Source organism: Salvelinus alpinus, chromosome 28 (genome assembly GCF_045679555.1).
Source record: "Salvelinus alpinus chromosome 28, SLU_Salpinus.1, whole genome shotgun sequence".
Classification (NCBI taxonomy): domain Eukaryota; kingdom Metazoa; phylum Chordata; class Actinopteri; order Salmoniformes; family Salmonidae; genus Salvelinus; species Salvelinus alpinus.
Genome location: NC_092113.1, coordinates 9,170,497 through 9,197,817, shown reverse-complemented (window position 1 = coordinate 9,197,817; position 27,321 = coordinate 9,170,497). Strand labels below are relative to the sequence as shown.

The 27,321-nt window shown below is 42.8% G+C and overlaps 2 protein-coding genes across 4 annotated transcripts; both read left to right on the top strand.

Annotated features, from left to right (window-relative positions):
- The first annotated feature begins 335 nt into the window (after window positions 1-335).
- LOC139557108 (translocating chain-associated membrane protein 1-like 1) lies at window positions 336-8,518 on the top strand. Of its 2 annotated transcripts, XR_011671336.1 has the most exons (13): window positions 336-1,022; window positions 1,459-1,519; window positions 1,654-1,772; window positions 2,082-2,198; window positions 2,308-2,366; window positions 3,003-3,087; window positions 3,301-3,371; window positions 4,593-4,697; window positions 5,150-5,293; window positions 5,439-5,599; window positions 5,690-5,777; window positions 8,205-8,265; window positions 8,400-8,518. XR_011671336.1 is itself a non-coding variant. In XM_071371479.1 (11 exons), the coding sequence occupies exons 1-11, from the start codon at window positions 903-905 to the stop codon at window positions 5,755-5,757; spliced, it is 1,110 nt and encodes a 369-aa protein (XP_071227580.1). In that variant the 5' UTR covers window positions 339-902; the 3' UTR covers window positions 5,758-6,106. The 2 variants fall into 2 exon arrangements, 1 of the variants encoding a protein (XP_071227580.1); XM_071371479.1 differs by lacking the exons at window positions 8,205-8,265; window positions 8,400-8,518 and having other exon boundaries at window positions 339-1,022; window positions 5,690-6,106.
- Window positions 5,701-17,272, top strand: LOC139557109 (translocating chain-associated membrane protein 1-like 1). 2 transcript variants are annotated; one of them, XM_071371481.1, is made up of 11 exons: window positions 5,701-5,777; window positions 8,205-8,265; window positions 8,400-8,518; window positions 8,830-8,946; window positions 9,056-9,114; window positions 9,751-9,835; window positions 10,049-10,119; window positions 11,341-11,445; window positions 11,897-12,040; window positions 12,186-12,346; window positions 12,437-17,272. In XM_071371481.1, exons 2-11 carry the CDS (start codon window positions 8,226-8,228, stop codon window positions 12,502-12,504), a joined length of 969 nt encoding a protein of 322 aa, XP_071227582.1. In that variant the 5' UTR covers window positions 5,701-5,777; window positions 8,205-8,225; the 3' UTR covers window positions 12,505-17,272. The 2 variants fall into 2 exon arrangements, with proteins under 2 accessions (XP_071227582.1, XP_071227581.1); XM_071371480.1 differs by lacking the exon at window positions 5,701-5,777 and adding an exon at window positions 7,641-7,768.
- The last annotated feature ends 10,049 nt before the right edge of the window (window positions 17,273-27,321 follow it).

Below are 27,321 nucleotides of genomic sequence, written 5' to 3'. Positions count from 1 at the left end.
ATATATGGATGAGCAGTGACAGAGCGGCTAAGATGCAATAGATAGTAAAGAATAGATAGTGAAGGATACAATACACATTATATACATATGAGATGAGTAATGCGAGATGTGTAAATATTCTTAAAGTGGCATTATTAAAGTGACTAGTGTTCCAATTATTAAAGTGGCCAATGATATCAAGTCTGTAGATAGGGGTGGCTGTTTAACAATCTGATGGCCTTGAGATAGAAGCTGTTTTCATCTCTTTTTCTGTTTTTCATGATTCCACGTGTGTTATTTCATAGTTTTGATGTCTTCACTATTATTATAGAATGTAGAAAGTAGTAAAAAAACAGAAGAAAAACCCTTGAATGAGTGAGTGTTCTAAATATATAGATTCTACAGAACCTACTGATTTGAGTATTCCCAACCCCACTTTTACCTCTGCACATAGAATAGTTGTTTCTCTAAACATTGAACATATTCTTTTTCGATAGTGGTCTTAAAAAATGTTTTTAGAAGCATATTTGTAATTGTTTTCGTAAATTCTTCCCTACATTTGCTTATAAGCACAATACAAATGGACATGGATTAAAATGTAATACAGATTCTTGATTGACTTATCCACCTTGCCGTTTTCAATTGCGGGCTTTTATTTTGACGGTTTCTTCATTACCATACATAATAGACGTCAGCATTTGTGCAGCTGGCAAAAATGCTGGTGGTCGTTTAACTGGCTTAGGAACAAATTGCGTGTGTGTTTGGTACATCTTTTGTCGTTTCTTAGCTAACACATGACCTGCAATTTACCCAGTGTACTGGCAGTGGTGGAGGTGGCAAAAGAGGATAGTTTGCGTCCGAGTGCAAGCGGTGCGGCGAGTGACTGAAGTGCGGCAGGGAGTGAGAGCTGTATCGGTCAGGCCATGGGTTTCCGAAAGAAGAACAAGAGCCCGGCGGTGCTGAGCCACGAGTTCGTGATCCAGAATCACGCTGACATGGTTTCGTGTGTGGCTATGGTCATTCTCCTCGGCCTGATGTTCGAGGTACAATGTTCAATCCTGGGATGTATGCTGTTAGTTAGCTTAGGTAGGGCAAATAACTAGGTAGCTAGCTAAAGAAAAAGCATCGTCTATGATGACGAGGGGGCTGGGCGCAAGCGTCTCCCTTCTCATGTGTCACTGATTGCACACGGAGGGGGGGGCACTGTTCAAGCTAGTGGCTGCCTGGTCAGCTAGCGTTTCACACAACCTAGTTCGCGATCTAATATTGCCAAATGGATTGCTAGCCAGTTAGCTTTGAAATCTATCCATATTACAGCAAAAGACGGGAATTGTTTACAGTAACCACCCAACCTCTGCCTAACACGTACATTTGTGTCAGGAAGAACCACCCTTGTTACAGACTGCAGTGTCAATACCATTTTGCTACATGAGAATTGCATGCACATCATTGCTTCCCATCTTATATCCTTTATTATAGGTGACAGCGAAGTTTGCCATCATGTTCATCACTGTCCAGTACAATGTGACTCAAAGTCTCGGTAAGTTTACACTTGTCTTTGTATCTATTTTTAAAACAAGATAATTGACCTCCATTACATTATTTAGTACTTGTGTCCAATACCTTGTATTTGAAGCCTTGGGCCATGTTTTTTTGTTCTTTGTGTGTTATCAGATGAGAGGGCTGAGCCAGTGAACCTGTACCAGTACGGTCCTAAAGACATGGCCACTGTGTTCTTCTACCTACTCATCGCTGTCATACTCCACGCCTTAATACAGGAATACATTCTTGATGTGAGTGGCTATGCACACAGACCCTGTGTGTGTGTGACCTGAGCGAGAAAGCGGGACCTCTGTATAGGTCCTTGCTCTACAGAACACATGCGTCACTGTGTATGCGAGAGTGTCTCCCCCCCCCCTCTTCTTTTCCATCTCTCTGTGTGAGTCATAAAATAAGGTCTGGCCTTCTTTCTCTCTCTTCAGTCTTCTCATTCTCACCCTCTTAGCCAGTCAAATAGCATCCCCACGTCCACTACACAACCCACAACAAATGATCACTGACACGTTTCCCAGCTTCTCATGTCCTATTCTCTCTGATTTCAGAAAATGAATAGGCGGTTGCATCTGTCAAAAACCAAACACAGCAAGTTCAATGAATCGGGACAGCTTGCTGCCTTCTACTTGGTCTCCTTCATCTGGGGCTGCAGCATCTTAACAGCGGTAAAAAGGCCAACGAAGCACTGCCAGGGAACATGATGTGACAAGACGAGCACTTCGTCCCGTTGTATTTGTTCTTTGGCTCACGCCTTCTCTTCTTTTCATCTGTTAGGAGGAATTTGCAACAAATCCTACTTTCCTATGGGAGGGCTATCCACACACCCACATGGTGTAAGTAAGGATTTGTACATTCATTTTACACCTTCAGCTCACTTGTTCATTATTTCAACAATATGTCAGTAGGACAGGGTAAGAACTCTCATCACTACTTGTTCTGTGTGTTCTTGTTTAGAGTTACCAAGCATTCTTGAACACAAGTTTTCTGGGAAGGCTCGGCTGTTTTTGAGTTGGCACATCGGCCAGGCCTTGCTTTCCCAGGGTGCATTGCAGCCCCAGTATTGCGTGTGGGAGTACACTTCTGCTGTAATGGGCTGCCTCATCAAATCCATGTTAGATGTCAGGTTCCCCTGAAATATTTATTAAGATTGTGATGTTTTACTCAAGCCAGGTGTCTCTCGTCCCATCCTTTCCAGATTTGTCATTGTGTTACGAGGCATCTTATTTCTATGCATTTTAATTTGGGGAAATGGAATAAGCAGGTATGCATAGATTGTGAACTGAATATTTTCTCCCAAATTACATTTTTATTATTGATGGACTTTAATGTACCACCAAATAACATGTTTGTAAAAAGCTTGTAACGGGATTGAAGTTATCATGGTTAAACCTTCCAATCATATCCACTCCCTCCCTACATTGATAGATCTGATCTCTCCCTCTGCCTGCCTGTAAATCTGTCCTCTGCAGGTTTCAGGTGAAGTTCTTCTACATTTGCCAAGTGGCCTACTGGCTCCACGCCCTTCCTGAGCTGTACTTCCAGAAAGTGCGAAAGGTAAGTGTACATGAACGCACCATGGGTTAGGTCCTAAGGATGACCCATCTGTTATTTTAAACATGGAAGGATATGTCTTGTTACACTGTAATTGTGTTACGTCTTGTGACTAATTCCCCAATGTTTCAATATGTATACGGTTCGTATTCTTTATTCTCATCTTACACTGATACAGCAGTCATTAATAAAGGCCCTGTCCTGCTTGTTTCTCAGGAGGACATTCCCCGCCAGCTCTATTACATTTGCCTTTACGTCTTCCACATCACCGGTGCCTACGTCTTAAAGTGAGTGTCTTTTTAGTGACGTGGTTAGATGAGAGGATCGATGGACTTTTAGAGTGGAGCTGCCGTTCGGAAGTTTTTCTGTTTGCACTTATAATTAGCCTATATTCCATGTCCTTGAGTGAGCCGTTCCAAATAATTGAATGAAGCAGCAGAACCTCTTTTCAATCCGAGAAAAGGGTTTGGTATGGCAGAGGGGTAAACGCATTCCATATCTGGGTGTTCCTGTCATTGCAATAAAGTGTGTGTGTGTGAGTAGCTGTGGATATTCCCTTATCGCCTCGTGACTGTGTGTGAGGTGGCCTGGTTTAGTGTGATGGGACTATGCAGACAACAAGGGAGGTATTCAAACTATGCCAGAGTGATACCGCAGTTAAAACAATCCCGTTATGTAATATATCCAGAAGAGAGTTTGTGTGCTGGGTGGGGGAGATGGGTGGGGTCAGTTGTAAGCATTTCCTTACTTTATCCTCAAAATACAGGCGGTCTTTTAAACTTACTACACACAGGTCATGTCTGACAAACTAATTTGTTCTGCGAAAGAGGCCTCGGAAAGATTTTAGTAGTAATATCAGACGGTAGAATCATCAGTAGTACCTCTTAACTGGTTTAGCTCACTTCCGAACCTTGGCCCAATATTATGTAATGGTCCTCTGTCGTCTCTCCTTCAAGACCGCTGGTCTGGAAGACGGGGTAAAGGCAGCACAGGGCATTCATTTGATTCTAGTGCACCACACATCTGTTCCTGGTCACCGGGCATGACCGACGGGAGTCTAGGGAAGGAAGGAGGTCGTTTAAGACCATTTGCAAATCGCTTCAATGTGACGTATCCTGTTTCCCTGTTGGGGCTGGCTGACTTGTCTCCCATGTCCTCAATCGGCCTCAGGGTTGACATTTTCGCTAGTGTAGCAGCACTCGCAGTGGTGCCGTTCTTACCAAATAAAACCACTGCGATATTTCTAATAGATCGGACACCTACTACTGAACAATATTGGAGTACCGCAGCTTATAATTGCATGCATCAGTTATAGGCTGTTATGGTAGATATGCATAAATCATTGCTACCATTGGGGTGTCTTTAAAAGACAGTGCTTCCTGCTGCAAATGTGAATAATATTGAGTATTTCAGTGCTGTTAATCCCTGGACCTAAAAAATGGCATCTGAAGTTCTGATATGTTTCACCTGGTGCTGTGCTGACTTCCTGTTTCCTGTGTGTTCACTAGCCTCCACCGGCTGGGCCTGGTGCTGCTTGTACCTCACTCCCTGGTGGAGCTCCTGTTCCACGCCTCGCGCCTGTTCTATTTCAGTGACGAGAACAAGCAGAAGGGGTATGGATTGTACACTGGCAGTAAAATCTGCATTCAAGGTTTTGGAATTTAGTTTGAATTATCACCATCCTTCAGCAACTCACTTGTGTGATCCAATGGGAGCTTTTCCTTCTATGTCGGCGTCTACTGATTTTGGTTTGAATAACTTGGTAGTGATGGTGTCTTACATCAGGGTTTACCAAACTCTGTCCTGGGGCCACCCCTGGGTGCACGCGTAGTTTTTTTTTCTTTTTTTTTTTTTTTTCTAGCACAACACAGCTGACTCCAATAACAAACTTCTCATCAAGATTTGATTATTTTAATCCACTGGTGTAGTGCTAGGGCAAAAAACAAAACTTGCCCCAGGATAAAGTTTGGGGGAACGCTGTCTTACATGAGCCCGTAGAAGATGTCACTGCTATTGCCGTGGTGACTTGTAAACCCCCCCCCCCCCTCTGATTCTCCTTTCCCAGTTTCACTTTGTGGGCGCTGCTTTTCGTCATCGCACGCCTCGTCACCCTCACCCTTTCCGTACTGACATTCGGCTTCGGACTTCCCCGTGCAGAGAACCAGGGATTCTCACTGGCGGAGGGAAACTTTAATGTGCTCACCGTTAGGCAAGTCATGTTCCTTAAGGTCACTTTTTAATTTGCCCCCTCTCCCCTTCTGATTGGGGCCTTGAGCAAGTTAGAACTTTTCCTCTATCTAAAAGAATAGAAAGCCTGCTCATGGCTGGTCCTCATGTTTCCTTCCCTGTCTCAGGATGACATGCCTGGCTGCCATTTGCCTCACCCAGGCCTGGATGATGTGGAAGTTCATCAACTTTCAGCTGAAGAAGTGGAGGGAACACAGCCAGAGCCAGGCTTCCAAGGTGAAGGCTATCAGCCCAAAGAGCAAGCCCCACAAGAAGGACCCAGCCCGGGGTGAGTCCCCCACCGCTGCCCACTCTAAACACCCACCTCCAGCCATTTGTAACTCTGTTTCTGACATGTTGTTCTTTTTTGTTTTGCTAGGAGGTTCTGCCAACGGTGTGCTGAAGTCTGATGACAAGACATCACCTCGGGCAAGAAAAGTCTTGTAGAGATGGAGGGAGAGAACTAAGTGAGGGGGCTGCTCTCAATGTGACACTTTTCACCACTTAAAAAGTGAACTTACTGTTCGCCAAAACAACCACTTAAGCGCACAAAGAAACCGTAACTTAACCATCTCTTGAGTTAGAACTGTTAAAAACTAGGTTCAATGTTTTGATGGCCTGATAAGTTTGTGTTCAGTCGTTCTTTCTCAGGGTGTACTGTAGGTCGGGCATGGTCGACTGGTTTAAACGCTTGAACTGGATAGATTGGGCTAAAAGTGTCCCTTTTGGAGGTCAAACAAGCACTGTTCAATTTGCATTGCAAGAGTGCATGTCAGGATTCATGTTCTCAACCGAACATGTAAAAGAAAGCGTGGGGAAACGTTGGGCATAAAGTTTGGCCTTTTACCTGGCCGTTGGTTTCAATTGAATAGGGACCTCACCATTAACTCCTAAAAGGTGTCTGTTTACTGCCTGTATTGTTACCTGCCTTTTTGCCATATGAAACCTGGGCTATTATGGGATTGAGGGCACTGTTAGTCATTAGTAGCCCCATCTTCTGACTCAACTGGCCTTCATCCAGGAATCTGTACTGCTGACGGGCGACACTGTCTTTATCCATGCAGAACTAGATCTCTTGAGCAAATGATGCATTCGTGTAAGAGTAGGATTTGTGCAGGAGTTCAGGTGAGGTTTGTGTGTTTCAGTTCAGGATTTCGATCCGTGATAACAACGGCAATCCTTTATGCGCTCAAGTTATTGTTAAGCTTCAAGGGTCATGGCTAGGTTTTGACGTGCTGTCATGTTTGAGTTTGCATATCTCAGAAGCATTGTGGCCTTTTTTCACATCCGCTGGTAGAGTTTTGAGTTATTTATTTCAGTCGTATCTTGTTTATTTTTATATCATGCTTTGGCAACTCTCTAACCAGCATAGACGAGGTACAAAGTGAAACGCTTTGTCTCAGTGCTCAACCCAAATGATACAATACTCCTTTAAGTGTCCTTAAAATGTCAGTGGCGCGAGCTGTGAAATTCTCCTTGGGTTTCCTTTTCTGTTTGTCTTTTTTATATCGGGGTATATGATGGCAGGCAGCTGCCTCCGGAAACACCCACCTATTATACTGTACTTCCCATTCTCAGATGGGAGAGGTGCGTGTTTGAGCCTTTGTGCGTTGTTACCTGTGGTTATGCTTCTGTTGCGTCCGTGAGGAAGTGAATGCTCCGCATGAGTCATGCTTTCGTCTTGGTGGGGGGAGAAAAAGGTGTTGCCCTTGTGGCATTATAGAATGCGACATAATATTATTATAGAATGTAGAAAGTAGTAAAAAAACAGAAGAAAAACCCTTGAATGAGTGAGTGTTCTAAATATATAGATTCTACAGAACCTACTGATTTGAGTATTCCCAACCCCACTTTTACCTCTGCACATAGAATAGTTGTTTCTCTAAACATTGAACATATTCTTTTTCGATAGTGGTCTTAAAAAATGTTTTTAGAAGCATATTTGTAATTGTTTTCGTAAATTCTTCCCTACATTTGCTTATAAGCACAATACAAATGGACATGGATTAAAATGTAATACAGATTCTTGATTGACTTATCCACCTTGCCGTTTTCAATTGCGGGCTTTTATTTTGACGGTTTCTTCATTACCATACATAATAGACGTCAGCATTTGTGCAGCTGGCAAAAATGCTGGTGGTCGTTTAACTGGCTTAGGAACAAATTGCGTGTGTGTTTGGTACATCTTTTGTCGTTTCTTAGCTAACACATGACCTGCAATTTACCCAGTGTACTGGCAGTGGTGGAGGTGGCAAAAGAGGATAGTTTGCGTCCGAGTGCAAGCGGTGCGGCGAGTGACTGAAGTGCGGCAGGGAGTGAGAGCTGTATCGGTCAGGCCATGGGTTTCCGAAAGAAGAACAAGAGCCCGGCGGTGCTGAGCCACGAGTTCGTGATCCAGAATCACGCTGACATGGTTTCGTGTGTGGCTATGGTCATTCTCCTCGGCCTGATGTTCGAGGTACAATGTTCAATCCTGGGATGTATGCTGTTAGTTAGCTTAGGTAGGGCAAATAACTAGGTAGCTAGCTAAAGAAAAAGCATCGTCTATGATGACGAGGGGGCTGGGCGCAAGCGTCTCCCTTCTCATGTGTCACTGATTGCACACGGAGGGGGGGGCACTGTTCAAGCTAGTGGCTGCCTGGTCAGCTAGCGTTTCACACAACCTAGTTCGCGATCTAATATTGCCAAATGGATTGCTAGCCAGTTAGCTTTGAAATCTATCCATATTACAGCAAAAGACGGGAATTGTTTACAGTAACCACCCAACCTCTGCCTAACACGTACATTTGTGTCAGGAAGAACCACCCTTGTTACAGACTGCAGTGTCAATACCATTTTGCTACATGAGAATTGCATGCACATCATTGCTTCCCATCTTATATCCTTTATTATAGGTGACAGCGAAGTTTGCCATCATGTTCATCACTGTCCAGTACAATGTGACTCAAAGTCTCTGTAAGTTTACACTTGTCTTTGTATCTATTTTTAAAACAAGATAATTGACCTCCATTACATTATTTAGTACTTGTGTCCAATACCTTGTATTTGAAGCCTTGGGCCATGTTTTTTTGTTCTTTGTGTGTTATCAGATGAGAGGGCTGAGCCAGTGAACCTGTACCAGTACGGTCCTAAAGACATGGCCACTGTGTTCTTCTACCTACTCATCGCTGTCATACTCCACGCCTTAATACAGGAATACATTCTTGATGTGAGTGGCTATGCACACAGACCCTGTGTGTGTGTGACCTGAGCGAGAAAGCGGGACCTCTGTATAGGTCCTTGCTCTACAGAACACATGCGTCACTGTGTATGCGAGAGTGTCTCCCCCCCCCCCCTCTTCTTTTCCATCTCTCTGTGTGAGTCATAAAATAAGGTCTGGCCTTCTTTCTCTCTCTTCAGTCTTCTCATTCTCACCCTCTTAGCCAGTCAAATAGCATCCCCACGTCCACTACACAACCCACAACAAATGATCACTGACACGTTTCCCAGCTTCTCATGTCCTATTCTCTCTGATTTCAGAAAATGAATAGGCGGTTGCATCTGTCAAAAACCAAACACAGCAAGTTCAATGAATCGGGACAGCTTGCTGCCTTCTACTTGGTCTCCTTCATCTGGGGCTGCAGCATCTTAACAGCGGTAAAAAGGCCAACGAAGCACTGCCAGGGAACATGATGTGACAAGACGAGCACTTCGTCCCGTTGTATTTGTTCTTTGGCTCACGCCTTCTCTTCTTTTCATCTGTTAGGAGGAATTTGCAACAAATCCTACTTTCCTATGGGAGGGCTATCCACACACCCACATGGTGTAAGTAAGGATTTGTACATTCATTTTACACCTTCAGCTCACTTGTTCATTATTTCAACAATATGTCAGTAGGACAGGGTAAGAACTCTCATCACTACTTGTTCTGTGTGTTCTTGTTTAGAGTTACCAAGCATTCTTGAACACAAGTTTTCTGGGAAGGCTCGGCTGTTTTTGAGTTGGCACATCGGCCAGGCCTTGCTTTCCCAGGGTGCATTGCAGCCCCAGTATTGCGTGTGGGAGTACACTTCTGCTGTAATGGGCTGCCTCATCAAATCCATGTTAGATGTCAGGTTCCCCTGAAATATTTATTAAGATTGTGATGTTTTACTCAAGCCAGGTGTCTCTCGTCCCATCCTTTCCAGATTTGTCATTGTGTTACGAGGCATCTTATTTCTATGCATTTTAATTTGGGGAAATGGAATAAGCAGGTATGCATAGATTGTGAACTGAATATTTTCTCCCAAATTACATTTTTATTATTGATGGACTTTAATGTACCACCAAATAACATGTTTGTAAAAAGCTTGTAACGGGATTGAAGTTATCATGGTTAAACCTTCCAATCATATCCACTCCCTCCCTACATTGATAGATCTGATCTCTCCCTCTGCCTGCCTGTAAATCTGTCCTCTGCAGGTTTCAGGTGAAGTTCTTCTACATTTGCCAAGTGGCCTACTGGCTCCACGCCCTTCCTGAGCTGTACTTCCAGAAAGTGCGAAAGGTAAGTGTACATGAACGCACCATGGGTTAGGTCCTAAGGATGACCCATCTGTTATTTTAAACATGGAAGGATATGTCTTGTTACACTGTAATTGTGTTACGTCTTGTGACTAATTCCCCAATGTTTCAATATGTATACGGTTCGTATTCTTTATTCTCATCTTACACTGATACAGCAGTCATTAATAAAGGCCCTGTCCTGCTTGTTTCTCAGGAGGACATTCCCCGCCAGCTCTATTACATTTGCCTTTACGTCTTCCACATCACCGGTGCCTACGTCTTAAAGTGAGTGTCTTTTTAGTGACGTGGTTAGATGAGAGGATCGATGGACTTTTAGAGTGGAGCTGCCGTTCGGAAGTTTTTCTGTTTGCACTTATAATTAGCCTATATTCCATGTCCTTGAGTGAGCCGTTCCAAATAATTGAATGAAGCAGCAGAACCTCTTTTCAATCCGAGAAAAGGGTTTGGTATGGCAGAGGGGTAAACGCATTCCATATCTGGGTGTTCCTGTCATTGCAATAAAGTGTGTGTGTGTGAGTAGCTGTGGATATTCCCTTATCGCCTCGTGACTGTGTGTGAGGTGGCCTGGTTTAGTGTGATGGGACTATGCAGACAACAAGGGAGGTATTCAAACTATGCCAGAGTGATACCGCAGTTAAAACAATCCCGTTATGTAATATATCCAGAAGAGAGTTTGTGTGCTGGGTGGGGGAGATGGGTGGGGTCAGTTGTAAGCATTTCCTTACTTTATCCTCAAAATACAGGCGGTCTTTTAAACTTACTACACACAGGTCATGTCTGACAAACTAATTTGTTCTGCGAAAGAGGCCTCGGAAAGATTTTAGTAGTAATATCAGACGGTAGAATCATCAGTAGTACCTCTTAACTGGTTTAGCTCACTTCCGAACCTTGGCCCAATATTATGTAATGGTCCTCTGTCGTCTCTCCTTCAAGACCGCTGGTCTGGAAGACGGGGTAAAGGCAGCACAGGGCATTCATTTGATTCTAGTGCACCACACATCTGTTCCTGGTCACCGGGCATGACCGACGGGAGTCTAGGGAAGGAAGGAGGTCGTTTAAGACCATTTGCAAATCGCTTCAATGTGACGTATCCTGTTTCCCTGTTGGGGCTGGCTGACTTGTCTCCCATGTCCTCAATCGGCCTCAGGGTTGACATTTTCGCTAGTGTAGCAGCACTCGCAGTGGTGCCGTTCTTACCAAATAAAACCACTGCGATATTTCTAATAGATCGGACACCTACTACTGAACAATATTGGAGTACCGCAGCTTATAATTGCATGCATCAGTTATAGGCTGTTATGGTAGATATGCATAAATCATTGCTACCATTGGGGTGTCTTTAAAAGACAGTGCTTCCTGCTGCAAATGTGAATAATATTGAGTATTTCAGTGCTGTTAATCCCTGGACCTAAAAAATGGCATCTGAAGTTCTGATATGTTTCACCTGGTGCTGTGCTGACTTCCTGTTTCCTGTGTGTTCACTAGCCTCTACCGGCTGGGCCTGGTGCTGCTTGTACCTCACGCCCTGGTGGAGCTCCTGTTCCACGCCTCGCGCCTGTTCTATTTCAGTGACGAGAACAAGCAGAAGGGGTATGGATTGTACACTGGCAGTAAAATCTGCATTCAAGGTTTTGGAATTTAGTTTGAATTATCACCATCCTTCAGCAACTCACTTGTGTGATCCAATGGGAGCTTTTCCTTCTATGTCGGCGTCTACTGATTTTGGTTTGAATAACTTGGTAGTGATGGTGTCTTACATCAGGGTTTACCAAACTCTGTCCTGGGGCCACCCCTGGGTGCACGCGTAGTTTTTTTTTTTTTTTTTTTTTTTTTTCTAGCACAACACAGCTGACTCCAATAACAAACTTCTCATCAAGATTTGATTATTTTAATCCACTGGTGTAGTGCTAGGGCAAAAAACAAAACTTGCCCCAGGATAAAGTTTGGGGGAACGCTGTCTTACATGAGCCCGTAGAAGATGTCACTGCTATTGCCGTGGTGACTTGTAAACCCCCCCCCCCCTCTGATTCTCCTTTCCCAGTTTCACTTTGTGGGCGCTGCTTTTCGTCATCGCACGCCTCGTCACCCTCACCCTTTCCGTACTGACATTCGGCTTCGGACTTCCCCGTGCAGAGAACCAGGGATTCTCACTGGCGGAGGGAAACTTTAATGTGCTCACCGTTAGGCAAGTCATGTTCCTTAAGGTCACTTTTTAATTTGCCCCCTCTCCCCTTCTGATTGGGGCCTTGAGCAAGTTAGAACTTTTCCTCTATCTAAAAGAATAGAAAGCCTGCTCATGGCTGGTCCTCATGTTTCCTTCCCTGTCTCAGGATGACATGCCTGGCTGCCATTTGCCTCACCCAGGCCTGGATGATGTGGAAGTTCATCAACTTTCAGCTGAAGAAGTGGAGGGAACACAGCCAGAGCCAGGCTTCCAAGGTGAAGGCTATCAGCCCAAAGAGCAAGCCCCACAAGAAGGACCCAGCCCGGGGTGAGTCCCCCACCGCTGCCCACTCTAAACACCCACCTCCAGCCATTTGTAACTCTGTTTCTGACATGTTGTTCTTTTTTGTTTTGCTAGGAGGTTCTGCCAACGGTGTGCTGAAGTCTGATGACAAGACATCACCTCGGGCAAGAAAAGTCTTGTAGAGATGGAGGGAGAGAACTAAGTGAGGGGGCTGCTCTCAATGTGACACTTTTCACCACTTAAAAAGTGAACTTACTGTTCGCCAAAACAACCACTTAAGCGCACAAAGAAACCGTAACTTAACCATCTCTTGAGTTAGAACTGTTAAAAACTAGGTTCAATGTTTTGATGGCCTGATAAGTTTGTGTTCAGTCGTTCTTTCTCAGGGTGTACTGTAGGTCGGGCATGGTCGACTGGTTTAAACGCTTGAACTGGATAGATTGGGCTAAAAGTGTCCCTTTTGGAGGTCAAACAAGCACTGTTCAATTTGCATTGCAAGAGTGCATGTCAGGATTCATGTTCTCAACCGAACATGTAAAAGAAAGCGTGGGGAAACGTTGGGCATAAAGTTTGGCCTTTTACCTGGCCGTTGGTTTCAATTGAATAGGGACCTCACCATTAACTCCTAAAAGGTGTCTGTTTACTGCCTGTATTGTTACCTGCCTTTTTGCCATATGAAACCTGGGCTATTATGGGATTGAGGGCACTGTTAGTCATTAGTAGCCCCATCTTCTGACTCAACTGGCCTTCATCCAGGAATCTGTACTGCTGACGGGCGACACTGTCTTTATCCATGCAGAACTAGATCTCTTGAGCAAATGATGCATTCGTGTAAGAGTAGGATTTGTGCAGGAGTTCAGGTGAGGTTTGTGTGTTTCAGTTCAGGATTTCGATCCGTGATAACAACGGCAATCCTTTATGCGCTCAAGTTATTGTTAAGCTTCAAGGGTCATGGCTAGGTTTTGACGTGCTGTCATGTTTGAGTTTGCATATCTCAGAAGCATTGTGGCCTTTTTTCACATCCGCTGGTAGAGTTTTGAGTTATTTATTTCAGTCGTATCTTGTTTATTTTTATATCATGCTTTGGCAACTCTCTAACCAGCATAGACGAGGTACAAAGTGAAACGCTTTGTCTCAGTGCTCAACCCAAATGATACAATACTCCTTTAAGTGTCCTTAAAATGTCAGTGGCGCGAGCTGTGAAATTCTCCTTGGGTTTCCTTTTCTGTTTGTCTTTTTTATATCGGGGTATATGATGGCAGGCAGCTGCCTCCGGAAACACCCACCTATTATACTGTACTTCCCATTCTCAGATGGGAGAGGTGCGTGTTTGAGCCTTTGTGCGTTGTTACCTGTGGTTATGCTTCTGTTGCGTCCGTGAGGAAGTGAATGCTCCGCATGAGTCATGCTTTCGTCTTGGTGGGGGGAGAAAAAGGTGTTGCCCTTGTGGCATTATAGAATGCGACATAACCAGTTTATAGACTCCCCTCGTTTCCTTTTGAAATCCTATACCTTGTTTCCATTTCACCCTTTTTGTTCATTTACAAAAGGCCTTTGTAACGAAGACGATGAGTGACAACTGAGTATATTTTATATAAAGTTAGTTGTTGGATGCTTACAACCTCTGGCCCTTAACCCTGTCCTGTATGAAAGAGATTCTGTGACTTCTGTTTGCCAAATTTGGGGTGACTGGGGGCTTCTTACTCCACCTTTCCAGTGATTTGGACATTTGCCTTTGGACACTTATGTCCTACTGTAGACCCAATGCTGTTGCCACCAATGGGCCAGGTTACCAGTCCTGCTATGGTGAACCAGTGTGCCTGATCTCAACTCTGCTTCGCCAACTTCTCTGACTAGTGTTATAGTTGGCTGAAGCATATACTGGTCTGGGACCAGTAGGTTGCATATACAGTGGGGAGAACAAGTATTTGATACACTGCCGATTTTGCAGGTTTTCCTACTTACAAAGCATGTAGAGGTCTGTCATTTTTATCATAGGTACACTTCAACTGTGAGAGACGGAATCTAAAACAAAAATCCAGAAAATCACATTGTATGATTTTTAAGTAATTAATTTGCATTTTATTGCATGACATAAGTATTTGATCACCTACCAACCAGTAAGAATTCCGGCTCTCACAGACCTGTTAGTTTTTCTTTAAGAAGCCCTCCTGTTCTCCACTCATTACCTGTATTAACTGCACCTGTTCACACACTCAATCAAACAGACTCCAACCTCTCCACAATGGCCAAGACCAGAGAGCTGTGTAAGGACATCAGGGATAAATTGTAGACCTGTACAAGGCTGGGATGGGCTACAGGACAATAGGCAAGCAGCTTGGTGAGAAGGCAACAACTGTTGGCACAATTATTAGAAAATGGAAGAAGTTCAAGATGACGGTCAATCACCCTCGGTCTGGGGCTCCATGCAAGATCTCACCTCGTGGGGCATCAATGATCATGAGGAATGTGAGGGATCAGCCCAGAACTACACGGCAGGACCTGGTCAATGACCTGAAGAGAGCTGGGACCACAGTCTCAAAGAAAACCATTAGTAACACACTACGCCGTCATGGATTAAAATCCTGCAGCGCACGCAAGGTCCCCCTGCTCAAGCCAGCACATGTCCAGGCCCGTCTGAAGTTTGCCAATGACCATCTGGATGATCCAGAGGAGGAATGGGAGAAGGTCATGTGGTCTGATGAGACAAAAATAGAGCTTTTTGCTCTAAACTCCACTCGCCGTGTTTGGAGGAATAGAAGGATGAGTACAACCCCAAGAACACCATCCCAACCGTGAAGCATGGAGGTGGAAACATCATTCTTTGGGGATGCTTTTCTGCAAAGGGGACAGGACGACTGCACCGTATTGAGGGGAGGATGGATGGGGCCATGTATCGCGAGATCTTGACCAACAACCTCCTTCCCTCAGTAAGAGCATTGAAGATGGGTCGTGGCTGGGTCTTCCAGCATGACAACGACCCGAAACACACAGCCAGGGCAACTAAGGAGTGGCTCCGTAAGAAGCATCTCAAGGTCCTGGAGTGGCCTAGCCAGTCTCCAGACCTGAACCCAATAGAAAATCTTTGGAGGGAGCCGAAAGTCCGTATTGCCCAGCGACAGCCCCGAAACCTGAAGGATCTGGAGAAGGTCTGTATGGAGGAGTGGGCCAAAATCCCTGCTGCAGTGTGTGCAAACCTGGTCAAGAACTACAGGAAACGTATGATCTCTGTAATTGCAAACTAAGGTTTCTGTACCAAATATTCAGTTCTGCTTTTCTGATGTATCAAATACTTATGTCATGCAATAAAATGCAAATTAATTACTTAAAAATCATACAATGTGATTTTTCTGGATTTTTGTTTTAGATTCCTTCTCTCACAGTTGAAGTGTACCTATGATAAAAATGACAGACCTCTACATGCTTTGTAAGTAGGAAAACCTGCAAAATCGTCAGTGTATCAAATACTTGTTCTCCCCACTGTATATATATTTTGGCAGAAAGTACATAAGTCGTAACTAGTTTAGTCCTCATAACGCTCTATCTTAAGTTGAGTGTGGAGGACTTGTGTTCTGTTATGTGGCAATGTCTCTGAGGAGGAAAGGTGGAGCATAGGACTTTTTACACCAGTCTGTACTTTACTGTATCTGATGTTTAAAATCTACATGAATCTAACGCTACACTTTACTAAAAATAGTCAGATTTTTTTTTTTAAAGCTATTTTTGTATATTCGAAGAACTTAAAAGTTCACCAATATTCAGCACACAGATATGAATATCTGAGTATTATTTTGCATCCATGTTGGCATGTTTTTATACATCAAAAGACAACGCTTTCTCCCCTTTCTAAGTCAGGGTTCACATTTCACCTTCACTATCGTAGTCTATTTCATAGACTAGGATGTGTATATATTGAGTAGAGTAAATAAGAACCATTCTGCCATAAGATGATGCTCAGAAAGCACTATATGGAAACTGTACTGTAATTTTATTGTATTCTACTGTAGTTTTATTGTATTCTACTGTAATTGCTATCTGCTGTCCAGTAGCAAAGCTACTGTTTGATCAGCAAGGATCCTGATATGTTTGTTTTTATTGTTCTAAGGTGTATTTAAATCAGTTGGTCGTCCTACTCTTACACTAGCCTGATCCCAGACCTGTGCTTTAGCCAGCTCCTCTGCTAGCATGACAACCATAGTCAGAGATGTTGACTAGGATATTTAGTATCTGATCAAGGACCAGGCTATTGCTGACCCTGTAAAACAACACATTTCACTTCACCTAGCTGATGTGTGGCACTAAAATATCTAACTATATACGACACTTTGGTGAAGTGATAATTACAATAAAGGAAAGATGAGCGTTTTGCCCTTCATCCATTCCTTTTATGAATTGATTTGATGTCATGATGCACTGTGTGAGGGGCCGAGTAACTGGAGTTTCTCTATCCAGGTTAGGACACATGCTAACCCTCTCTGAGTTGTCTTCTCACTGCTACAACCGCTATTGGAATATACAGTGTAGTGAAGCATGACACCGATGGATGCCGCTGTGTACTGTCTGCATGTTGGGTTGTAGCACAGTTCTGTAGCCTCGACTGCAATAACCATTTTGATCGCTGGTAAGGTGGCAATGGGCCAACACAATGCAAAGACCCATGCTAATAGTTTATTAGTGTATATCAGCCCTTTAGGTGGCAACAACCATTTGATGCATTTGCAATGGGATGTGTACTCCTTCATAGCATCCAGGTACACAGAAAAAAACATGGCTATGGTTCATGCACTGTCCTTGTTTTGTGTTATTTTGCTGCTTGCTTCAAGTTTTTTTTAAACGTATTGTCTCTGAAATTCTCTGGAATGTATTTATGCAAAATCTTGGTATTTCTCAAGTTTTTCTTTGTTTGTACTTACTTCATGTTTGAATAAAGCCTTTGATTATCCAGAGTGATGCTGTCGCCTTTAGTGGGATTTGTTACGTAAACTAAAGGTTGAAGTGTTTCTACATATGTCGGCGGGGGTGGCAGCAGCAGTCATTTTAAAATACTCATTACTGTATTTGAATGGGGAATGTCTTGTCAGTCGTACAGCAGGGGTTTATGAGACGCCTTTCAACTGATGTTTATTGTTGTCTGCCCTCCTGCTGTTTTTCTCATGTTCAACCTTAGATTGGTGTACCGTCACACTCGTGCTTAATTTTCACTACATGATACCAATTTTAAACTTCTGCAGAAAAGGCTCACGTTTCTATTTTGACTTAATCACAAAAGCATTTCCTTGATTTGCCATCGTCTACTTGGTGGGTCATCAAAACATCAGAGGGAAGCAAGTTTGTGTGTGGCTGTTGGTAGAGAGCATGGCGCTTGCAACACCAGGGTTGTAGGTTCGATTCTCAAGGGGAATTGGAACGGATTGTGTTTTAGATCTCTGAAGATCAAAGGGAAAGTCATTTCACAGACAAACAGGTTGACATTTTGTGAGGACAGAAAGAACAATGAATAAAATACTGCCCGCTTAAAATTTGGATTAGGTTTTGTAATGCTCCTTCTGATTGCAAACGATGTTCGGCAATGGTTCTCATGGTTCTCATTGTTCATGTGTCTTGTTAAATAACAGGTAGCTAGGCAAGTGGCTGTTTTGTAAATGGTGAGCAGAGAATACCAGAAAAATATGAGCCATTTGTTTTCAATATGTGAGGGTTACATGTTAAAGTTACATTGAAACTGTATTGTAGCCGTTACTGTATTCAAAGGTTCACTCTGGATTCAAAGCTACTTTGGCCTAAATATTTCTGTACCTTAAATAGTATTAAATGTGTGTATTGTGTTATTGTTAGATATTGTAATAATATGCCTTTACAATCTCCACGCATTACTTCCTTGATCAAACAAAAAGCTACGAAGGAGTTTGCAAAAGCAGAGACAGGCTATTAGCAAGGCTAATGGTTAGTCAATAACTAATAGTTAAGCGCATTTGAATCTGGAGCCTTCTAATTTTGTCATTTCAAATCAACATTCGAATATTTCATTTCAAATCAACGTTCTAATATGACATTTCATGTACTGTAGGTATAACTATACATTCCCCTACATATTTAATTGGACAGAAGTTAACTTTTGTACTCCGAGCATTTTGGATTTTGAGAATCTTTTATGAGGTCGACAGTACACTTTTTATTTGAGGGTATTTTCATACCGACAGAATCTGTCAAAAGTGTGTAAAGCTGTCAAGGCAACGGGTGGCTGCTTTGTTTAACACTTTTTTTGTTTGTTACATGATTCCATATGTTATTTCATAGCTTTTGATGTTTTCACTATTATTCTACAATGTAAAAATCAAGAAAAACTCTTGAATGAGTAGGTGTCCAAACTTTTAACTGTTACTATATGTTTTACCGTTTTGAAATTAAAGCACTTTATGTATCTAGTCCCCCCCATTTTGAAGGTGACATAAGTATTTGGACAAATTCACTTATCGTGTATTCAATTAAGTTTGTGTGCGATCCCATATTCCTAGTACGCAATGACTACATCAAGCTTGTGACTACAAACTCCATGTTGACTCCAATGCTTCCCCCAGTTGTGTCAAGTTGGCTGGATGTCCTGTGGGTGGTGGACCATTCTTGATACACATGGGGAAACTGTTGAGTGTAAAAAAAAATACAAATAAAAAACAGCAACTTTGCAGTTCTTGACACACTCAAACCGGTGCGCCTGGCACCTACTACCATACCCCTTTCAAAGTCACTTAAATCTTTTGTCTTGCCCATTCACCCTGTGAATGGCACACACACACAATCCAATGGATTTAACAGTTTATTGATATCAATAAGGGGTCATAGCTTTCACCTGGATTCACCTGGTTAGTCTATCCTATGGAAAGAGCAGGTGTTCTTAATGTTTTCTATACTCAGTGTATATTTGACTGAACAAAGTAAAGACAACACTAGCATTTGTAAGGTCTGTTATTGCTCTGATCTGGAATGTGCAGATGCAAATAAAGCTGTTGACTAAACTTTTGAATTGCGTGGATTTAAGACAGGGTACGTAGGAGTCGATGCAAGACACACGAGGAGAGACGCATTCAAAAGGAAGCACAAATAAGGATTAATACATTTGGTTTTATTTATTCAAATTAGCTAACTTGCTTAGGTCCTTTGCACTTAATCATTTTCATTGTGGGTCCATATGAAGTCTTCAGTGTGTGTGCATGTGTATAACTGCAAATAGGTTGGTGTTTGATGATGTACTTTTGAGACAAGTGCACAAGAAAAAGTGTGTTTTCTCAGATCCTCCCCTTTTCCTCTCCATCCTCCCTCATTTCCCCCTGGTATTGAGGCTTCCTGTCTTAACGTGAAAATAATGGTACAATCCTCCTGATTATGGAAAAAGCAGGACTGCAATAAGCATCTTCTACCATTGGCTATATGTCTGCTACACCCGTTGGCCCACAAGAGGGCAATGATGAGTCTCACCTGAGGGACCATGGGAGAGCTGCAGGCAGCTAGACCTGCATTAATAACTCACCGCTCAGAGAGAGAGAGACACAAACACACACACACACACACACAGTCAACCACATACACACAGTTACAGACGCTCTCACACACATTCAACCACAGAAATGCGGAAGCACACACACACACACACTCTCAGACATACAGTCAATATCGTTAGCGTTAAAAGCCACACTACACAGGCGTACGGGGGAGAAATGGATTAAGAAGAACGAGGGCGAGAGACACAGTAGAAACAAACCTCTCGGTGCTAAAGCATCTCGGTGTGGCTGCTATGTTTCAGAGTGATGGCGATTTTCTCAGTGATCAGACAGCATGATGGATCAGTGGGAACCAGACAATCAGACTGGAGCTCTGCAGGGTCGCCAGGATGACACCAGTTTTCGCACACACACTCTCCATCACACACACCACACCAGGCAGCAGCTATTCAGCTCTTAACAAGGCTCCCAAACCTCTGTGAGTGAGTGTGAGAGTGTGTGAGAGAGAGAGAGACCCAGCGGTAAGGTTTCACAGTGCCCAGAGTGAGGCTTTTATTAGCAAACGGGAAGATATAGGCCAGCGAAAAGTATTTACAAAAAAATCATCAACTGGATCAAAAAGAGCTCTTTCAAACAAAAACCCAGCAGCATGCCAACCTGTTGCCTGTCCCACAAACAATGAGAGGACAGAGTTCTCCACGGAGAACATCTATGTACAGTACATATGCTTCAACCATCACTGCGCTATGAAACACATGCAAATTAGAACATCTGGTCTACTGAAAAGAAGCTGACAATTACATCACACGTGTCCATGAATATAATGACAAAATGTATACGGCCTATAGAGCCCTGACTCTGTTGGGTTAGTGTGTGTGTGGGTTGATTTGTGTAAGAGAGAGAGGAGAGGAAAGAGATGTGGATAGGATACCCTGTCTGTATGTGGCCAGTCTGAGATCAACTCCAGTCTCTTATTGTGCCTGCTGACATGATGCGTGTGTTCATCAATGGGCGTATTGAGTGAATATAGTCATTCACTTGAGGACAGCCTAAGTATCTACTTAATGACTAGCTAATGTCAGAAATGCTTGTGTTCTACAGCACATCACAGTTCAAAGGAGAGGTGAGCATCCTAAATTGTTGCAATGAAACGACTGCTGCGGAATCTACCACTGCCAATTTTGTTAACCTCTGTCTACAGGCCCTGCGACCTGGCCGGTGTTTAAACCAGGAGTCTTATAGGTTGAAGGCAGTTCTGCGTAGAGGTTTGTATTGCCGTTCTCCGTGCATTGAGTTTACAAGGATAACACATGGCAATGGCAGGGCTCTACGCTGCATGTGTGCGCCTCAGTTGAAAAATGTATCTACACACAAAGGAATGAAAAATATTTGAGATATTAAAGCTAGAATTCTTCAATTTTTTTAGGTGCACTGGTGCTCCTAAATAAAAATGTGAGGTCGCACAGCAAAATATTTAGGCGCATATGCAAGTAAAATGGTCGCACTGTAGTCCTGTACTGTACCACTGTATAATACAGCTTCTGCTTTTGTTGAAATGTTTTGCTCCTACAAATAAAATAGTGTTTGAAATCATTCAGCTTTATTATCAATGATGTTACGCTTTATCTCCTAGAGTGAACGCTTAACAGAGTGATATGTTTTCCATTACAGAATTCACTATATTTATTTGCCGTTTGTGCAGAACCAGCACTTCACGCCAAGGGACCTTTGGGACCAGATCTTCCCGCCTCCGGACCCCCAGAACCAACCCTTCCAGCCATGGGACCCCCGCAACCAACCCTTTCCGCAAGGGGCCAGTCCTTCCCGCAACAGGACCGGCCCTCCCCCCACAGGACCCTGGGACCAGCCCTTCACGCCACGGGACCAGCCCTTCACGCCACGGGACCGACCCTTTCCGCCACGGGACCCCTGGGACCAGCCCTTCCTGCCAGGGGACCAGCCCTTCACGCCACGGGACCCCCGGGACCAGCTCATTCGAGATTGGCACCTCTAGGCAAACCAAAGATCAAATGTCCTATGCAGTTTATGGCTAAACAAAAATGATCTGAATAGGCATCAATATAGAAAGCCACCAGACCCTGCCCCATTTTTACAGGTAAGCCTACACACGTCTTTGAATAATTGTAAGAATTATTGTAATTACAAACATGTACAGTATGCATTGTCCATTGGTAATAGTAACAACCCTTACAATACACTGAATTTGCTATTTGCCCTTCAGATGCAAAAACTTGTCTTGGAGGAGATCTGTTTGGAGTTCGTCCTCTCAGAGGGGGATATTGCCTACCTGACCCTCTCCTTGATATGCAGGGGATTAAGGGTTGTTGTGAGCAGTGGAGAATTTCGAAAGCGGACCCACTTTGCCTGGCTGGACTGTAAGTAGCCAATGCAATTAGTCTGAAATGTAATTTGATATAGACAGTGCATTCGGAAAGTACCGAGTAAAGGGTCTGAATACTTATGTAAATATGATATTTCAGTGTTTTACTTGTAATTCACTTGCAAACATTTCAAAAAAACTGTTTTTGCTTTGTGATTTTGGGGTATTGTGTGTAGATTGATGAGAAAATTCAAGAATTTGAGAAGAGAAGATTCAAGTCATGGGGTCCGAATACTTTCCGAATGCACTGTAGGCACCAATCAACACGTCTCTTGCTATAGTGCTCAGTATTATTCAATGTTTTTAGACAATATCAATAATGACCGTAAAAGAATGTAGAACAGAAACGACATCTGTTTATAGGAAGCCCATGTGGCTCAGGCAGCAGAGCAACAGTGGCATGAACATGTTACGGCACAGTTGATTGATTCAAGAATGGAATTTTCCATCATCTCCCTGTTTCATGTATCATGTCATCTTAGGCAGTATTCTAATTATAAGCATGTTCAATTTAGTAATGTTGTGTTCTCCCTGATTCTCCCTCTGTTTCTTGATACAGGCGTTAGTGAACGTTCGAGAGCATGCTACAGACGTTTGAAGTGTTGATGTGTATTAACTGCAATGAGTACTTCAAAGACAGCGTGGGGTACACAGGGAATTAGAAAGTTCTCCGGTGGGTATTTCACATACTCACCCTTTCCTGGATGGTGCTCAGACTGCCAGTTTTAGGTACTGGGGAAAGAGAGAGCATGGGGATGTAGGTCTGTTATGTCTGTGACAGAGGGGTGGAAGAGAAGAGGGGGGGGGGGGCTGCGTGGGTACTGAGGAAAGAGAGAGAAACTCCATGAGGGATTATATGAAAACCACACCAAAGAACAAACACAACACTGCACAATAAATACCTACTAAACCGTTTGTTCAATTGATTACACAATGCATACTAATTACAATTGAACATGATAGACTCAGTGTACATTTGTTTTTGTGTGTTTGTTAGACTACATGCAGGTGTACACATCAGACGAGTCCCAAGACGCTTGTGGGGGTAGTAGAGCAAAACGAAGCACACCATCGTGTCCATGAGAGTCTCATGTTTCCATAGAGGGGTATAATAATAGTTTAATAGTTTGTAGGCCAAACCGTTTGGATGCTACAGACAACTCTGTGAGAAGACTGATTGTCGGGAGGTCTCATGGCCTGACAAACACCGCTCTAGCTCTGTCACCGCAGATGCGGAAGTGGGACATAGGCGAATGCAGTGGATATCTCTAGCCTAAATTTACAGATTTTTATTTGTATTTTTTTAATGCTAATTGATTTCCAGTACATCAACCTTAGGGGGTTTAAAAAGTACAACATTTGCAAATAAAAAAAGGAAATAGTAAAACAAAATATCAATAACAAGGCTATACTGTATGTATACACTGAACAAGAATATAAAACGCAACATGCAATAATTTCAAAGATTTTACTGAGTTACAGTTCATATAAGGAAATCAGTCAATTTAAATAAATACATTTGGCCCTAATCTATGGAATTCACATGACTGGGCAGGGGCACAGCCATGGGTGGGCCTGGGAGGGCATAGGCCCACCAACTTGGGAGCCAGGCCCTCGTACTGGGGAGCCAGGCCCAGCCAATCAGAATGAGGTTTTCCCCACAAAAGGGTTTTATTACAGACAGCTTTATTAATCTTCAGTTTCATCAGCTGGCTGGTCTCAGACGATCCTGCAGATGACGGAGCTGTGTTATTGTCTTACTTTTTATTTGTACTTTTTATTTTAGCCTACTTGGTAAGTATTTTCTTCTTCTTGAACTGCACTGTTGGTTAAGGGCTTGTAAGCAAGCATTTCACGGTAAAGTCTACACTTGTTGTATTTGGCGCATGTGGCAAATAAAGTTTGATTTGATTTGATTTGGATGTGGAGGTCCTGGGCTGACATGGTTCGACATGGTCTGCGGTTGTGAGGCCCGGTTGGACGTACTACCAAATTCTCTAAAACGACGTTAGAGGCGGCTTATGGTAGAGAAATTAACATGAAATTCTCTGGCAACAGCACTCGTGGACATTCCTGCAGTCAGCATGCCAATTGCCCGCTCCCACAACACCTGTGGCATTGTGTTGTGTGACAAAACTGCACATTTTAGAGTGGCCTTTTATTGTCCACAAACAAGGTGCACCTCTGTAATGATCGTGCTGTTTAATCAGCTTCTTGACATGCCACACCTGTCAGGTGGGTGGATTATCTTGGCAAAGCAGAAATGCTCACTAACAGGGATGTAAAGAAATGTGTGCACAAAATTGGAGTGGAATAAGCTTTTTTGGGGGTACAGAACACTTCTGGGATCTTTTATTTTAGCTTGTGAAACATCGGACCAACACTTTACATGTTACGTTTATATTTTTGTTCAGTATACAAGGAGTACCTGTACCGAGTCTGTGTACTGGCAGTTGACTTGATGAGGTATAATGTACATGTAGGTAAAGGTAAATTGCAAATACTCCGGGTAGCCATTTGATTAACTGTTCAGCAGTCTTATGAGATGGCTATCTTGCGAATGTATTTTGGATGATGTGTAATTTGTGTAGGTAGGAAGCATATGTACTGGCCCACACAATATTGCAGCAAATTAGTATAGAGTTAGGATGCAGGCCTGATGAACCAAAGGACTCATCTTTTTGATGATACCAATGGACTTCATCACTTTACTGCAGACAAAGCACTTTCAGACTCCTATGTATGCTGCTTTACCATCTTAGGATTTATGTGTTGAGTATAACCTGTACACAGGGTTGGGTAAGTCACTTTCTAAATGTAATCCGTTAGTTACAAGTTACCTGTCCAAAATTGTAATCATTAACGTACCGTGCTTTCCACTTAAGGGGCATTAGAAGAAGACAAAAATGTATGTTACCAATTGAACGACATCTACTGCAGGATAAATCAATGTTAAAGTTTACATAGCTGGCAATATATGGATGTTACATTTTACTTTATGGGTTGGTTATGTAGGCTTCTTCTAACCCATCGCTTTCTACAACATATAATAATATGAGTACATTATATCTTTACATTAAAAACCAAAGTCTATCAGAATTTCAGTCATTCCAATAAATGATATACCCCTTGATCTTGAACAATAGGAATTGGAAATATGGAAGTATAGATTAGCCAAATTGTTTTACCTGAGCATGACCCCAAAACTAAGGATTTATTAGCCATCCCTACTCTGTTTAGGATTTTGTTGTCATGGAGGACTGATTGAGCTCATTGATTCGAGTTGAAAAATAAATGCTGCGCTCATGGAATGGCATGCTTTGAGCACTACTGAAAAGTGCTATTTACAGTTGAAGTAGGAAGTTTACATCACTTAGGTTGGAGTCATTAAAACTCATTTTTCAACCACTCCACAAATTTCTTGTTTACAAACTATAGTTTTGGCAAGTCGGTTAGGACATCTACTTTGTGCATGACACAAGTCATTTCTCCAACAATTGTTTACAGACAGATTATTTCATTTATAATTAATTGTATCACAATTCCAGTGGGTCAGGAGTTTACATACACTAAGTTGACTGTGCCTTTAAACAGCTTGGAAAATTCCAGAAAATGATGTAATGGCTTTAGAAGCTTCTGATAGGCTAATTGACATAATTTGAGTCAATTGGAGGTGTATCTGTGGATGTATTTCAAGGCCTACCTTCAAACTCAGTGCCTCTTTGCTTGACATCATGGGAAAATACAAACAAATCAGCCAAGACCTCAGAAAGAAAATTGTAGACCTCCACAAGTCTGGTTCATCCTTGGGAGCAATTTCCAAACGCCTGAAGGTACCACGTTCATCTGTACAAACAATAGTACGCAAGTATAAACACCATGGGACCACGCAGCCGTCATACCGCTCAGGAAGGAGACGCGTTCTGTCTCCTAGAGATGAACGTACTTTGGTGTAAAAAGTGCAAATCAATCCCAGAACAACAGCAAAGGACCCTGTGAAAATGCTGGAGGAAACAGGTACAAAAGTATCTATATCCACAGTAAAACGAGTCCTATATCGACATAACCTGAAAGGCCGCTCAGCAAGGAAGAAGCCACTGCTCCAAAACCGCCATAAAAAGCCAGACTACGGTTTGCAACTGCACATGGGGACAAAGATCGTACTTTTTGGAGAAATGTCCTCTGGTCTGATGAAACAAAAATAGAACTGTTTGGCCATAATGACCATCGTTATGTTTGGAGGAAAAAGGGGGATGCTTGCAAGCCGAAGAACACCATCCCAACCATGAAGCACGGGGGTGGCAGCATCATGTTGTGGGGGTGCTTTGCTGCAGGAGGGACTGGTACACTTCACAAAATAGATGGCATCATGAGGTAGGAAAATTATGTGGATATATTGAAGTAACATCTCAAGAAATCGGTCAGGAAGTTAAAGCTTGGTTGCAAATGGGTCTTCCAAAAGGACAATGACCTCAAGCAAACTTCCAAAGTTGTGGCAAAATGGCTTAAGGACAACAAAGTCAAGGTATTGGAGTGGCCATCACAAAGCCCTGACCTCAATCCTATAGAAAAATGTGTGGGTAGAACTGAAAAAGCGTGTGCGAGCAAGAAAGCCTAGGAATGGGCCAAAATTCATCCAACTTATTGTGAGAAGCTTGTGGAAGGCTACCCGAAACATTTGATACAAGTTAAACAATTTAAAGGCGATGCTACCAAATACTAATTGAGTGTATGTAAACTTCTGACCCACTGGGAATGTGATGAAAGAAATAAAAGCTGAAATAAATCATTCTCTCTACTATTATTCTGACATTTCACATTCTTAAAATAAAGTGGTGATCCTAACTGACCTAAGACAGGGAATTTTTACTATGATTAAATGTCAGGAATTGTGAAAAACTGAGATCAAATGTATTCGGCTAAGGTGTGTGTAAACTTCCGACTTCAACTGTACATGTGAAAAATTAATGCCTTATGCTGCATTTGCTCTAGGCTTATTGTTATTATTTTTGGTGACACTTTGATATCTTGATAATATGCAGCTGTTTAAAGGGCAAATCCACAGATGAAACAATAACAAAATGGCCACCATGCCTCTGTTT